Source organism: Lithobates pipiens, unplaced genomic scaffold (genome assembly GCF_037356315.1).
Source record: "Lithobates pipiens isolate NorthernLeopardFrog02 unplaced genomic scaffold, aLitPip1_a1.2 Scaffold_13, whole genome shotgun sequence".
NCBI lineage: Eukaryota > Metazoa > Chordata > Amphibia > Anura > Ranidae > Lithobates > Lithobates pipiens.
In genome coordinates, this window is record NW_027507718.1 from 82,080,673 (window position 1) to 82,097,181 (window position 16,509).

Here is a 16,509-nt window from a genome sequence, read left to right on the forward strand (position 1 = left end):
CATACTGAATCAAATTGGTCTGCATGGCTGTTGTCCCAGAAGGAAGCCTCTTCTAAAGATGATGCAAAAGAAAGCCCGCAACCAGTTTGCTGAAGTCAAGCAGGCTAAAGACATGGATTACTGGAGCCATATCCTGTGATCTGATCAGACCAGGATAAACTTATTTGGTTCAGATGGTATCAAGCATGGCAGCAACCAGGTGAGGAGTACAAAGACATGTGTGTCTTGCCTACAGTCAAGCATGGTGGTGGGAATGACATGGTCTGGGGCTGCATGAGTGCTGCTGGAACTGGGGAGCTACAGTTCATTGAGGGAGCCATGAATGCCAACATGTACTGTGACATACTGAAGCAGAGCATGATCCCCGCCCTTCGGAAACTGGGCCACAGGGCAGTATTTCAACATAATAACGACCCCAAACACACCTCCAAGATGACCACTGCTTTAATAAAGAAGCTTAAGACCTAAACCCTATTGAGCATCTGTAGGGCATCCTCAAATGGAAGGTGGAGGAGTGCAAGGTCTCTAACATCCACCAGCTCTGTGATGTCATTATGGAGGAGAGAAAGAGGACTCCAGTGGCAAACTGTGAGGCTCTGGTGAACTCCTTGCCCAAGAGGGTTAAGGCAGTGCTGGAAAATAATGGTGGTTACACAAAATATTGACACTTTAAGTCCAATTTGGACATTTTCACTTAGGGGTGTACTCACTTTTGTTGCTAATGGTTTAGACATTAATGGCTGTGTGTTGAGTTATTTTGGGGAACATCAAATTTACACTGTTATACAAGCTGTACACTCATTACTTTACATTGTAGCAAAGTGTAATTTCTTCAGTGTTGTCACATGAAAAGGTATAATAAAATATTTACAAAGATGTGAGGGGTGTACTCACTTTTGTGAGATACTGTAAGTATTCACAGCCTTTGCTTAATACTTTGTTGAAGCACTTTTTGCACCAATTACAGCCTCAAGTCTTTTTTGAGTATGATGCTACAAGCTTGACACACCTATTTTTGGGCAGTTTCTCCTATTCTTCTTTGCAGAATCTCTCAAGCTTCATCAGGTTCATAATTTTTCTGATCTCTCCAGAGATTCACAGAGTTGTCTCATAGCCATTCCTTTGTTATCTTGGCGTGTGCTTGGGGTCGTTGTCCTTTTGAAAGATGAACCTTTGCCCCAGTCTGAGGTCCAGAGTGCTCTGGAGCAGGTTTTCATCAAGGATGTCTTTCCCTCAATCCTGACTGTACTCCCAGTTCCTGCCACTGAAAAACATCCCCACAGCATGATGCTGCCACCACCATGTTTCACTGTAGGGATGGTATTGGCCAGGTGATGAGAAGTGACTCATTTCCTCCAGACATGACACTTGCCATTCAAGCCAAAGAGTTCAATCTTTGCTTCATCAGAACAGAACATTTTTTGTCTCATGGTCTGGGAGTACTTCAGGTGCATTTTGGCAAACTTCAAGCGGACTGTCGTGTGCCTTTTACTAAAGAGTGGCTTCTGTCTGGCCACTCTACCATTCAGGCCTGATTGGTGGAGTGCTGCAGAGATGGTTGTTCTTCTGGAAGGTTCTTCTCTCTCCACAGAGAAACTCTGGAGCTCTATCAGAGTGACCATTGCGTTCTTACTTACCTCCCTGACTAAGGCCTTTCTCCCCATGATCGCTCAGATTGGCCAGGGCGGCCCTCTCTAGGAAGAGTCCTGGTGGATCCAAACTTCTTCCATTTATGGATGATGGAGAACATTTTCTGTCTTCCCCAGACCGGTTCCTCGATACAATCCTGTCTTGGAGGTCTGCAGACAATTCCTTTGACTTCATGGCTTAGTTTGTGCTCTGACATGCACTGTTAACTGTGGGACCTTATATAGACAGATTTGTGCCTTTCTAAATCATGTCCAATCCACCGAATTTACCACAGGTGGACTCCAGACAAGTTGTAGAAACATCTCAAGGATGACCAGTGGAAAGAGGCTGCACCTGAGCTCAGTTTTGAGTGTCATGGCAAATGTAATCCATTTTGGAATAAGGCTATAACATAACAAAATGTGGAAAAGGTGAAGTGCTGTAAGTACTATCCGGTGTTCACCAGAGCTCCTGGTGGTGGAGACTGATTTTTCTGCATGTTAACATCAGGTCATGATCCTCGGGATTGCCCCACCAGGAGGTCCAGTAGCCAGGGTCCAGAAGCGGATAAGCAGGTAGGGATCAAACAGAAGCATAGTCAGTAAATAAGCCAAAAGGTCAGTAATAGTTACATAGTAAGGTTGAATAAAGACACCAGTCCACCCTGAGTGAGGTGTCTACAATTGTCCCTATCCCGTTACATCAGTCCCTACCCTCAAGGAGCCCACAATCCAAGGTCCCCATTCATATACTAGGGCCAATTTTGGACAGAAGCCAATTAACTGCAATGTGAGTAGGAAACTCATGCAGGACACAGGGAGAACATGCAAACTCCAGGCAGGTAGTACCATGGTTGGGATATGAACCAGCAACACCTTTTTACTGCTAGGTGAGAGTGCTAACCACTACACCACTGTGTCACAATCAAGTAGTTACAGGTTGGGATCAGGCAGAAGCGTAGTCGAGGACCAAGCCAAGAGTCAATAACGAGTGGAAGCAAATATGGACAGCAGCAGGGAAGCCAGGAGTGGGATACTAGCTGGAGATAAGACAATAATATGGTAAACAGGAAGTGCAGAGACATGGCTGAAATCAGGAAGTTCATGGGAGGAGCAAAGAGTTCAAGGTTCAGCAACAAACAAGGCACGATTGTCCAATGGATCAGGCACCACAGGGTCCAGCATCTCAGGTAGCTCAGTGAGAAGAGTTACAGCCAGACACCCAAAGGTCCTGGGTTCAAATCCAGGCCTTAACACAACTGCTGTTGGAAGATTACTATTCCCTTCTCTCTTCACTTTTTGTAACATTTCTTTTGGACTATGAGGCCAAATCGCATGTTTCAGTGGCTAATACAGTTTAATTACACCAAACTTAGTCTTTAAGTTCAAATGTTCCAGCCCCAAAGATAACACCCTTAATATGCCTTTCATTTATTACAGAGGCACACTTTATAATTGTCCACACCACTAAGTGGAACTAAACCCTCCTATCTGTTACAGCTAAGGAAGATACCATCTCTGTAGTTGTTATGGTGCACATCAGTTATAATACCAACCATTTGAGAGCTTGATAGTTCAGTTGAGAGCTAATGCTAGTATCTTTAACAGTTATCATTCAACTGGTCTAGTTCTGTTTTAGGCTCAGGGCTTGAATTGTCTCTTATATTTAATGGAAAACATGTTAATGTTTACCCACCTCCTAAACATACATCTGTTAAGCTATTGGATTCTTAATTTTGGAAATAACATAGACAAGGAATGTAATGATAAAATACGACATGACAATAATTGACACTTCACCCTTTCTCTGTTTTTCTTATATACTTTGCTAAATAAAGGCCCAACAATATTAGTATCACTCCTTAGTGTCCCACTTTAATTGTTAATAGTAAGTGTCCATTCAGTATAGTAATCAATAAGTTTGGTGGAGTGGCATAACATACCAGAATGAATTCCAGCACGGATCCTAAGCTGAGTGGTTGGCTTATGAGGAATTCGAAATGTCTTGCATACAGCAACTAGATCTAGAGCCATGCTTGCAATTTCACTGGCGTGGTAAATACCATTCTCTTGAGGCACTCCAGAAACAACCATGTCTTAAAAGAAAACATATGAATTGTATATGTAAAACACAAAGATGGCATTCTAGAGAGAATAATAGTAGTATACAGTAAGCATAACTCTAATGTGCTCTCTAATGGCATAGCACAGCCTTTCTCAACATTTTCAACACAGGAACCCTTGACATAGTTCTCCGGTCTCAGGGAACCCCTGCTAAAAATTAGAAATCTACAACTCATGATACATGTGTGATGGTCATCTGGAAAAATGGTCCTTACACTTGTGGTCATTGGGAAGAATTACCTCCTTAGAGATGGCTAAAAAGATCAGTGGTGTTAGTGGGAACTGAGATGCAGAAATTGCCCAATGCTCAATTGGCTGGACAAGAGTGCTACAAGGAAATCAGATCTTACACACCTATTATATAGGAATATATGTGTTGTGCCTTCTTTTTTTTTTTCCTTTTTCAATAAATGATTTTTTTTAAGAGGCCTCATAAATATATGTTTCTTGACCATTTGGATTGTAAATTAAAATTGTTTGTAAGGACGGTGATGTTATAGAAAGCATGAATATAGTTTCTGTGGGTGATGTAGGCACATCCAACATTTTTTATACATGCAGTACAGTACCTTCTGAACTGTGGCACAGGTAAAAATAATTTTAAAATGGTTTTCGATGCAGCAACTACACAGAAAATGATCACATAGGATGGCTACAAAAACATTAGGGCATTCCAGCACTTACAGGCATCGCCTATCGTCTCCACTTTATAGACGTCATAGTTGTCAATAATGTCATCAAAGGTTGTGTAGAGTTTATTGAGGAAATCTACCACCTGGTACGGTGTACTGGTGCTGGACAAATGAGTGAACCCCACAATGTCACTAAGGAGGGAAACAAATGCAATAGATTTAGCAAATGCCTGCATACATTACATTTTGAATAGAGAAAAGATTCATAGTGTTTCACCTATGGGGGAAATGAGGAAAATATTCCTATCCAATATCAGTAGGTTGCTCTCAATTAAAGGTCAAATCTAGCTTTACCTTCAGTCTTGTGCAGTTGTGCAGGCTCCTCTCCTGTCTCAAAAAAAATGCTTAAACTGATCTTTCCCACACACTGTGAGCTTTTCACAGTGTGCATAGAGAGCTGCGGCAAGTCAGATTGGGCTTTATTTCCTGCCTAAAGATGTCTAAAATCATTCCTGTCCTTCTCCCCACCCTGATATCCCTGGCCCTCTCCTTTCATTCAAATCTTTCAATCACTGAGGTTCAGCATTACATTTGGTTGATACTTAGGGGAGTCTACATAGCAGAGTCTACATGCAAATACATTCTACCTAAGAATGCTTGCTCCTCCTGACTGACATCCACCCATTTTTGACTGCCAATTTTTTATTTGCATAACTCCTCCCAGGAGTCAGCCCATTGCTTGCATCAGGACTGAAGGCTCTTGAGAGGAGTACTTAGGCAGGGTGCTGGGATGTTTTCAGAAGCTATGTACAGCACCCTGCTAGCCCCTCCCACCAGTCATGATCTTCTTGCATTTCATAGGGAAGCACAAAGACCCAGTTTAATCACTGGGTCTAAAATAACACATGTAAGGAAAACAGAATGTCATTAGCATGTTGGTGAGGAGGGGGAAAGAAAAAACAGGATATGTAATATACTGTATTAGCAGATTAAATTTCAGCTTTAACATTGGTATATATGATTTTTATCATAGTTCTATTATTTTTATATGTTAAGTGTATATTTGTTTTCTTTATAGCAAATATATTCCCTCAAATAGTACATAATTAATTGAAGCACACAAAGTGTGATATCTCACAGAAACCAGTGTGCTATGTGCATGGCATACTAGCTCATTAGGAAATACTTACCTTGGAATGAAGCCCTCCAGTGGTGTGTTGTCACCGCCGAGAAGGCTCATGTCTGCCCTGGTCTTTCTTCCAGGTTCGTGGGCTCCATTGGTGTAAATGTCCGAAGTTGCGATGACGTCACTCCCGCACATGTGCGGGAGCACTCGGTTCCGGCACAAAGCTCTGAAGGTCTGGCACTGGTGACGTCACCGACTGCATTCAGGGTGAATATCTCCTAAATAGTGCATGTTTAGGAGATATTCATTTTACCTACAGGTAAGCCTTATTATAGGCTTACCTGTATGCAAAAATACCAAAGCAGGCTACCGCTTTAACACTATGTACTTGTAATTCTGAAGTGCACACCCTTAGCCGATGCCTTATGCCAGGATGAAACCTCCTTTGGCAATTTAGAGAATTCCCAAAATGTGTTGGATGTAAAGATATTTCACACTCACACCCATGTCTTTTGCTTAAATAATAGCTCTTTCACCTTATTTCACATAGAGGGTAGAATGAGGGCCGAAACGGAAAGAAAAGAAGAAAGTAGTGCAGGGCCGGGCATGACAGTGTGCAAGGAGAGACAACAAAGGGTTAACAAAATGGTGAAATTAGAAAATGTAACAGGAAGGGGTTGGAAGGGTTTGAGAAAGACTGAGGGGTGGAGCATTATTTAACCACTTAACAACCGCCCCATAGCCGAAAGACAGCTACAGGGCGGTTTCTTAACTCTGGGAGGCCGTCATATGACGTTCTCCCAGAATTCTGCTTTCGCGCGTCCCCTGGGGCGCGCACTCGAGAGCATCCGTGGCTCATCGCGGCTGTTTACCACGTGATCGCTCCGTCAAATGACGGAGTGATCACTTGCAAACAAACCGATCGGTACAGCGGAGGGGGAAGAGATCGGTGTCAGCAGTGCTGTGGGCTGCATCTGCAGTGCCCACATCGCTGCTCACCGAATTTAACCCCTCAATTCCCTGCCAATACTCTGCAATACCTGCCAATACTCTGCAATACCCAAATACCTGCCAATACTCTGCAAAACCCTGCCAATACTCTGCAATGCCAATACTCTGCAATACCCTACCAATACTCTGCAATACCAGCCAATACTCGGCAATACCCTACCAATACTCTGCAATACCAGCCAATACTCTGCAATACCAGCCAATACTCTGCAATACCCTACCAATACTCTGCAATACCCTGCCAATACTCTGCAATACTCTGCAATACCAGCCAATACTCTGCAATACCCTGCCAATACACTGCAATACCCTGCTAATACACTGCAATACCCTGCCAATACTCTGCAATACCCTACCAATACTCTGTAATACCAGCCAATACTCTGCAATACCCTACCAATACTCTGCAATACCAGCCAATACTCTGCAATACCCTACCAATACTCTGCAATACCCGCCTATACTCTGCAATACCCTGCCAATACTCTGCCATAAATTGCCATACCCAGCCATACTCTGAGATACCCAGCCATACTCGGCGATACCCTGCAATACCCAGCCATAGACGTCCCCCCCCCCCCCTCCCGCCGCCCTCCGGTGCTTCTACCGACTCGCCAATATGATCAAAGCCAGAATCTTCTTTTTTTATTTTTTTATTTCAGGCTTCCCAGCCTAGAGGTGAGATGTGGGGTCTTACTGACCCCATATCTCACTGTAAAGAGGACCTGTCATGCCATATTCCTATTACAAGGGATGTTTACATTCCTTGTAATAGGAATACAAGTGATCAAAACATTTATTTTTGGGGAAAAAAATATCAAACTAAAATAAATAAAGTAAAATGAACAATAAAAAAAAGATTTTTTTTAAAGCTCCCCTGTCCCCAAGTGCTCGCATGCAGAAGCGAACGCATATGTAAGTCCCGCCCACATATGAAAACGGTGTTCAAACCACACATGTGAGGTATCGCTGTGAACGTTAGAGCAAGAGCAATAATTCTAGCCCTAGACCTTCTCTGTAACTCAAAACATGTAACCAGTAAAAAAATTTAAAGTGTCGCCTATGCGTGCAATTTTGAATAGTGACATGTTAGGTATCTATTTACTTAGCATAACTTTATCTTTCATATTATGCAAAAATTGGGCTAACGTTACTGTTATTTTTTAAGCACGAAACTGTTTTTTTCCCCAAAAAAACGCATTCCAAAAATTGCTGCGCAAATACCGTGTGAGATAAAAAATTGTAACGACCACCATTGTGTTCTCTAGGGTCTTTGCTAAAAAAACATATATAATGTTTTGGGGTTCTATGTAATTTTCTAGCAAATAAATTATGATTTTTACATGTAGGAGAGAAATGTCAGAATTGTCCTGGGTGCTCCAGAACACCTGCTGGTGCTCCCTGCATGTTGGGCCTCTGTATGTGGCCACGCTGTGTAAAAGTCTCACATATGTGGTATTGCCATACTCGGGAGTAATAGCAGAATGTGTTTTGGGGTGTAATTTGTAGTATGCATATGCTGTGTGTGAGAAATAAACTGATAATATGAAAATTTTGTGGAAAAAAAAAAGTAAAAAAAATCTTGATTTTGCAAAGAATTGTGGGAAAAAATGACAACTTCAAAAAACTCATCATGCCTCTTACTAAATACCTTGGAATGTCTTCTTTCCAAAAAGGGGTCATTTGGGGGGTATTTGTACTTTTATAGCATGTTAGGGTCTCAAGAATTGAAATAGGCCGTCAGTACTTCAGGTGTGATCGATTTTCAGATATTGGCACCATAGCTTGTGGACGCTATAACTTTCACAAAGACCAAATAATATCCACCAATTTGTTTAAAATATTTTACCAAAGATATGTAGTAGTATAAATTTTGGCCAAAATGTATGAAGAAAAATTACTAATCTGCTAAATTTTATAACAGAAACGAAGAAAAATTCATTTTTTTACAGAATTTTCGGTCTGTTTTGTTTTATAGCACAAAAAATTAAAAACCCAGCGGTGATTAAATACCACCAAAAGAAAGCTCTATTTGTGTGAAAAAAAGGACAAAAATTTCATATGGGTACAGTGTTGCATGACTGAGTAATTGTCATTCAAAATGTGAGAGCACCGAAAGCTGAAAATTGGTCTGGTTATTAAGGGTGTTTAAGTGCCCAGTGCTCAAGTGGTTAAGGAGGAGGCGGGGACTTTCGGGCAGCAGAGGAAGGGACAGAGAGGAGGAAGCAGTTTCCCACCCTACCTCCCTGTGTTGTTGTCTTGTTCGTTTGTCTGTTTGTATTTCATTTCAGGTTCGGTTGAATCAGTTCGTCATAGCAGTGGAGTAACGGTGGTGCTTTTGGTCTTTGATGGTGTCAGAAACATACGAGTGGAAGTGTTGATGAATTTATCGGTAGTATGTGCCCCTCTGGTGTATTCCAGTAGAACGGTTAGCTGGAATACGGTAATGGTTGCACTGCGGGAAGGGGGTTGTCTCCAATCCGGTGGTACGGCTAGAGAGCTGTCATGGAAAAGGGTCCCACATTGTAGCGGCGGAAGAAGTGTGAAGTTCGGGGTGCCGTCAAAGACCAACAGACTGAGGGTGAAAAGTTGTTGTTACAGATGTTATGTTTTAAAGTTTTGAGTTATTGATATTTTGTTAATAAAGGGCTGCTATGGCCAGTTATACTCCAAATTCAGGTGTGGTCTCAGTAATTTAGAATGGTAAGAGGGTGCTGGTGGAGTATGAGTAGTTTGGCAGTCTAATGGCATCACTTATGCAATCACTGAGTTTTGTAGTTCCACAACATGGTGGCCTCATTTCAGCACCTCATTTGGGTAGCCACATCACGTACGTCAGCACGATTTGGTCAGGCCTGGCAGGGCTCGCGTAGCCTGGTGATTCCACTGTCTTTTTAGTTCTTTTTCTGACACATGTTCACCTTTCTTCTCCTGCCACTAAGTACATGTCACACTCTTTTCAGGTGGTTGTTCAGGTTTAGTTGTCAGCCACACCAGCTCCAATAGCCTCAGTCCTGGGAACTTCACTGGCATTACTCAGGCAGATTGCTGAGTCTTGTAGTCCCACAGCTTGGTGCCCAGGTTAACCATTTGGCTACCACTGTCATGGGCATTTAGCACCATGTCACATCTTACAGGCGGGTCGGGCCATGCATGATTTTCTGCCATTTTATTCAGTGCATACGTCATAAAGTTGTTTCAGGTGGATTCTACATTTTACATTCAGGAATGGCAAGGTGTGTTCTGTGTGTTTTTCAGTCAGGAGTCATAGCTAGTTGCATTATATACCAGGATCTGTCACATCTACAGATTCGTGCGGACTGAGGTTTCGTTTTAATGATTGTAATATTTGCAGTCTTCTTGCCTGTACATCATACGTCATATGTTTCTGCAGAGTATATAGTGCCTGGGCCCACATCATTAAAAAAAAAATATCCATTCCAGACCCATAGAGCCTAGTAATGGGCTGGGGGGGGGGGGGGCCCATGCCGTTTTTCTCAATGATTTTCATCTATATTGCCAGGACCCGACAATACATTACAGCTGTAAGCAGTGTTAAATTACTTATTTTCCTTTAGAAATGTAATTTTGCTGTGGTATTGTTCTAAACAGGGGGAAACTGCACCACTTTACAGGCATACTATAGACGCCACCTAGGCATGATATTTAAAGGAATATTTCATTTTTATTGTTTCACTTTAAGCATTCTTAAAATCACTGCTCCCAAAAAAAAATCAATTTTTAAAACTTCTTTTTGCATTGATACATGTCCCCTGGGACAGGACCTGGGTCCCCACACACTTTTTTATGGCAATAACTTGCATATAAGCCTTTAAAATGAGCACTTTTGATTTTTCACATTCGTGTCCCATAGACTTTAACGGTGTTCGTGTGTTCGAACAAACTTTTTGCAGATTTGCATGTTCTGCTCATCCCTATTAGAGAATTATTATCGATCATATGGGAGAAGTATGTTATTTGAGTTTGAATTGTCATGAGTTTTAAACCATTGCATAAAATATAATTACAAAACTAATAAGTGTGATATTTTAAATATATCCAATAACACCTGTTTCTGTTAAATATCATATGGAATGGTAGTAAGAAGGAAATAAGAAAAAGAAAGAAAATAAGGAGTAGGAAAGGTGAAGGGGAAAGAGGGCATGGGGTCAGGGCCGGTACATGGGGTGGGCGGAAGGGACAGATGCCCGGGGCAGAGCAATTTATTGTAGGAAGGGGGCGCAGTGCTGGCAGTGTGCTGTTAAACTTTCTGGGCAACAAGTGACTACCACCGACCGCCCCTACAACACTGCAGAGATGCACCTGCTTGTAAAGATGTCCTGAGTGCAGAGGCGTACTAACTGGGGGGTGGGCAGCCCCAGGTACCACACACTGGGGAGTGTCAGGCCGGCACCCCCTCCGCAATTGAAGCAGTGGCAGCACCGTGGGTTTAGGCACAATGACAGGCACAGAAATGCAAGCTATATTGTGATGCAAGAGGGGGTGCAGGGTGACACCGCTGACCTACCATCCCCTCCTCTCGCGACCGCGGTGCTGTCTGTCTGGGCAATCCCAGATGTCACACTTGCACAGCCGAACAGAGTGAAGCCGCCTTCCCCTCCTCTCTGTTTATGTGAAAACAGGGGGAGGGGATCTGCTGAGCATGCGCTACCGTGCTGATCTGAGGTACTGAATGGGGGGGTCTGGACACTGCACTGAACGGGGGCTACACTGAAGGGGGGTCTGCACTGAATGGGGGCTACACTGAAGGGGGGTCTGCACTGAACAGGGTCTGAACTGAACGGGGGCTACACTGAAGAGGGGTCTACACTGAACGGGTGGCTACACTGAAGGGGCGTCTGCACTGAATGGAGGGCTACATTGAAGGGACCATCTGCACTGAACAGGGGCTACACTGAAGGGGGGCGTTGGCACTGAACGGGGGGCTAGTGTGGGGGATCGCTAGACTCGAGGTTAGCAGGACTGGGGGAGATGGGGAGGGGGTCCAATGTAAGTTCACCTTACAGATTTTCTGTAAAGTGAACTTACAATTTAACCATTTGCCGACCCGCTGCAGTACATATACGTCGGCACTAAACAGGGGGGCTACACTGAATGGGGGTGTCTGCACTGAACAAGTGGCTACACTGAAGGGGGTCTGCACTGAACGGGCACTACACTGAATGGGGGCATCTGCACTGAATGGGGGGCTACACTGAAGGGGGTCTGCACTGAACGGGGGCTACACTGAAGGGGGTCTGCACTGAAGGGCGGGTCTGTGTAACATGCAGGGGTCCAGAGCTGCAGGGTGCTGTGTAATGTAAAGGAGCCCAGAGATGCAGGGTGCTGTGTAATGTAAAAGGGTCCAGAAATGCAGGATGATGTGTAATGTAAAGGGGCCCAGAGATGCAGGGTGATGTGTAATGTAAAGGGGCCCAGAGGTGCAGGGTGCTGTGTACTGTAAAGGGGTGCATAGAGCTGTGTAATGTAAAGGGGTCCAGAGGTGCAGGGTTCTGTGTAATGTAAAGAGGCTCAGAGGCGCAGGGGTCTGTGTAATGTAAAGAGGCCCAGAGGTGCAGGGGGCTGTGTAATGTAAAGGGGCCCAGAGATGCAGGGTGCTGTGTAATGTAAAGTGGTGAAGGGGGCTATGTAATGTAAAGAGGTCCAGAGGTGCAGGGGGCTGTGTAATGTAAAGGGGTCAGTGCGGGGGATCGCTGGACTCGAGGTTAGCAGGACTGGGGGAGATGGGGAGGGGGGTCCAATGTAAGTTCACCTTACAGATTTTCTGTAAAGTGAACTTACAATTTAACCATTTGCCGACCCGCTGCAGTACATATACTGAGACGGGGCTGCAGCTACAGTATTGTATTGTAGTTTTGTATTGTTTTAAGTGTTTTCTGGTTTTATAAGGACATTTCCACCTATGCCCTGGGCACCAGATGGTCTTGTCCCAGCACTGCCGCAGGCATAAGCTTTAGTATTGTCATTGTTATATGGAAAAGTGTCAATTACCATGTCAAGAGTACCTGATGTTCAAAGTTTGTAGGCAAACAACGTGTGATCCATGGTTTCCATAGAACTTCAAACCCCTTTAAAATTTTCTTTATCTAATGCCGCATACACACGACCGGACTTTCCGGTAGACTAGGTCCGACGGTCTACCTGACGGACTTTTGGCAAAGTTCCGACTGATTTTCCAAACAAACAGACTTGACCACACACGAACAGACTAAGTCCGGTGGAAAGTTTGTTCGTTTTGAACGTGATGACATAAGACGGGACTAAAAAAGGAAGTTCAATATCCAGTAGCCAATAGCTTCCCTTGCGTCGTATTTGGTCCGTCGGACCAGCATACAGACAAATGGTTTTCCCAATAGGAATTGAGTCCGTCGGACAGATTTTAAACATGTTCTATTTCTAGGTCCGTCTGATTTTTTTGATGAAAAATTATCGGGTTAGCCCACACACGATCGGATTGTCCGACGGACTGATTCTGTCGGATCTAGTCTGCCGGAAAGTCCGGTCGTGTGTACGCGGAATTAGGCTTCAATTTTTGCATGTAACAATGACCGATTCATTCTGTATTTGGTTTCTGCTATATTCAGTAAAGGTGTTTTCCATGATTTAGCTATCATCTGTTTCGCGGCAGTCATGAGTTGTATGAGTAGCTTGAATTGTTTACTAGTCATGAAATCAGGTTTTATATTTAAAAGGGCAATTTCTGGATATGGTGTTATTGTGCTTTCAAACATTTCTGAAGCAAGTAGAAAGACATTTTTCCCAAATTTTTGTATAACAGAACAATTCCACCATACGTGTATATATGTCCCTTGTTCAGAACAGCCATGAAAGCAGATGCCTGAATGATCAGGTGATAATTCTGCTATTGTAGCAGGAACCAAATACCAGCGTGAAAGTAACTTGTAAGCAGTTTCAGTATCTATTACATTAAGTGAAAAAGATTTGATATTAGACCAAATTGCAGACCATTCTGTTGATCAAGATATTTTTCCCATTTAACCACATAAGATGGTAATATAACATCTGATTTAACAAACAATAGGGAGTAGATTGTTGATAAAAGACTTATAGCATGAGGGTCTTTCATGCATATGTGTTCAAATTTAGAGAAATTGTCTATGGTTCCAGCAATGTTTAAGAAAGAAATACAAAAATTCTTAACTTGAAGGTAAAAAAAATATTTCTGATTGGGGGAGCCCAAACGATTTGCATAAGTCTGGAAAGGGACAAATTGTTGTAGTAATGATGTGATGTAAGCATGTTATACCTGAAGGGAATGTAGATTGTCTAGAGGTGGTTTAACCCTCAATGTCTGTTAAGGTGTGATTTTCAATCTCCACAGGCCTGTGAGATTAGCCCATTAAGACAATGACTCAAGACAACAAAGTCTCTCCGAGCAAATCTAATCTTTATTCTTTGGTGTGAATATATAAAGGGGGCTTTCAGAAAATACCGCCCTTTGAACGTGTCGTACCGATTATCCAATCATGTACAGTCTATGACAAAAGTGAAACTAGTGATTTCTCAAAAATCATGTCCTTCACAAGAAACTTAACAACTAAAGAAGTTAACAGTAACATGAAAAACGAAACTTGATTAGCAAGACTTGAGCATATCTAATCGTGAAGTGGATGTTAGAGAGACACAAATTGGAAACCGATTTCTTAAAGAATGAAAGTGGTTAAGCTGAATATCCCTTCAATACCTGCTTCATACCATGCCCGAAAAGATCTAGAATATATCCATGCTGGAGAAAAAGCTGTGTTTTTGGAGGAAAATTAGAAGTGGATTATGTTTAGCTTGCAGATCATGGGAAATTTTGAGTCTATCCCAAATAGATAAAGAATGTTTAGTGATTAGGTTCTTTAAAGTTTTACAATCTATGGGCCATAACCATAAAATATTGTGCTTGGAGAGAGGGTCACAATCTATTGCTTCGATTCACAGGGGAATCTCTACTTTGGAGTGATATTTTGTTAATTGTGCCAAATGAGCGGCTTTATCATATAATGAAAAGTTTGGAAATCCTAGGCCACCCAACATTTTGGGAAGGTATAAGGTTTCTTTAGGTATTGATGGTTTGAGTTTCCCCCCAAGTCAATTTTATTAATTTTTGTTGTATAATTATAAGGAAATAGGCAGGAATATGTATTGGAAGAACTCTAACTCTATTTCGGATGTATGGCCATTTTTATTATATTGATTTTCCCAACCCATGAAATTGGTATAAATTACCATTTTAAAAGCAAGTTTGTAGTTAATTTCAGTAAACTAGGATAATTGGTGGAAAATAAAAGTGATTGGCAGTGAGCTGGATACCTAAATAAAGGGGGCTATGTGTAGCCCATTTAGAGGGTAATGATTCTTGTACAACTAATGCTGTAGTATTTTAAATATTAACCGTAAGAACTGAAATGATCACATTTTTTTTATATATAATCACAAGGTTAGGAGCAGAAATTTGAGGTGCCCGCAAAGCTTCCCACAGAGTGAGTGGAGAAATGTTGGAGGTAGAGTTGTGTTCAATGTATACTTTCAGTGTAAGTTCAATATTAAGTTTATGTGTTGGATTTTTAAGCAAGTAATCTCTAAGAAGCCAGGTCAGATTGTGTGCTTTTGGGATAGTAGAGGCTATAACAATATATATTGCACTATGATCTGACCATGGGACTGGCAAAATTTTCGATGTTAGAATTTCAGGCACCATACCTATAGTTAAAAATATATGGTCTATTTGTGAGAATGAATGATGGGCATGTGAATAATGATTATATTGTCTTTTAGTTGGATTTAGTTCACTCCAGGAGTCTGCTAAATAAAATTTTGTATTAAGTTGTGAAAAAGAATGTCTGTTGGCATATTTGAATGAGATATAGGTGATTTGTCTAGAAAGGGAAAGAGAGTTTGATTAGAACCTCCAAATATAAGTAACGTACCTATTTTGTGTGATTTGATTACCTGCAAAAGGTGAGAAAGGAAAGAAGTAGGACTTTTATTAGGGGCATAATATGAAATGACTGTTATGGCAGTATCATGTAAATGTCCTGTTAAGCCGCGTACACACGGGCGGACTGTCTGGCCAACTTAGTCCGTCGAAACACATTTCAGCGGACAGTCCGCTCGTGTGTGGGCTTCAGCGGACTTTTTCAGCATGCAGTCTGGCGGACTAAGTATTTCGGAATTTCCGTAATATTGTCCGTCAGACTTTGGTTTCAGTGGACAATCCGCTCGTGAGTAGGCTAGTTCGACGGACTAAGTATGGCGCATGCTCAGAAAGGATTTACACGGCGAAAGGTTGCATTGCTGTGTATTGGACTTCCTATTTCTAGTCCCGTCGTACGTGCTGTACACGTCATCGCGCAAACTTTCGACGGACTGTTTTGCATCCGTGTGTGGTCAAGTCCGTTCATTCGAAAGTAGGACGGACTGTCCGTCGGATTGTCTGACGGACTAAGTTGGCCAGACAGTCCGCCCGTGTGTACGCGGCTTTAGAGTCAAATAACGTCTTTAATCTCTTTTAATAATGTAAATGGGTTATTGCAGTGGTTTGCAATAAGTACGCCTCACTGTTTGGTTAAAGCTGAGGCTGTATACACCTTACATTTTGCTGAAAAATGTAGGAGTGGATTGCAGTGTAAAGTGGGTTTCTTGAAGGCACAAGATATGTGCTTTTCTAGTGGCAAAGGAACAAAAGGATTTGGTGCGTTTTTGTGAGATGTTCAAGCCATGTACATAATATGTACATAATATGTTTATCGGAGCCATAGGGTTACGAATGCATAAGGTAGGTTTTCATGTATTCCAAAACATTGTGTGGATAGGTTTGCCCCTGGAGGGGGGGGGGGGGGGTGAGGTGAGGGAGTATAGAAAAGGACAGGGTAGAAGATCTATTAATAGAACACAAATTGTATTCATTTTGAATAGTAAATGAAACATATAATCTCATAACATATCCATTGGGTGGGGG

At 42.3% G+C, this 16,509-nt stretch overlaps 1 protein-coding gene across 1 annotated transcript in view; it reads right to left on the reverse strand.

Moving 5' to 3' along the window:
- The window catches only part of LOC143975852 (atrial natriuretic peptide receptor 1-like), a 294,297-nt gene that overhangs the window by 42,165 nt on the left and 235,623 nt on the right, over positions 1 to 16,509 (reverse strand). The window contains exons 19-20 of the mRNA XM_077478411.1: positions 4,437 to 4,576; positions 3,572 to 3,724 (exon numbers count right to left, since the gene is read on the reverse strand). Coding sequence (XP_077334537.1) covers positions 3,572 to 3,724; positions 4,437 to 4,576 — 293 coding nt within the window. The remainder of the gene's footprint in view (positions 1 to 3,571; positions 3,725 to 4,436; positions 4,577 to 16,509) is intronic.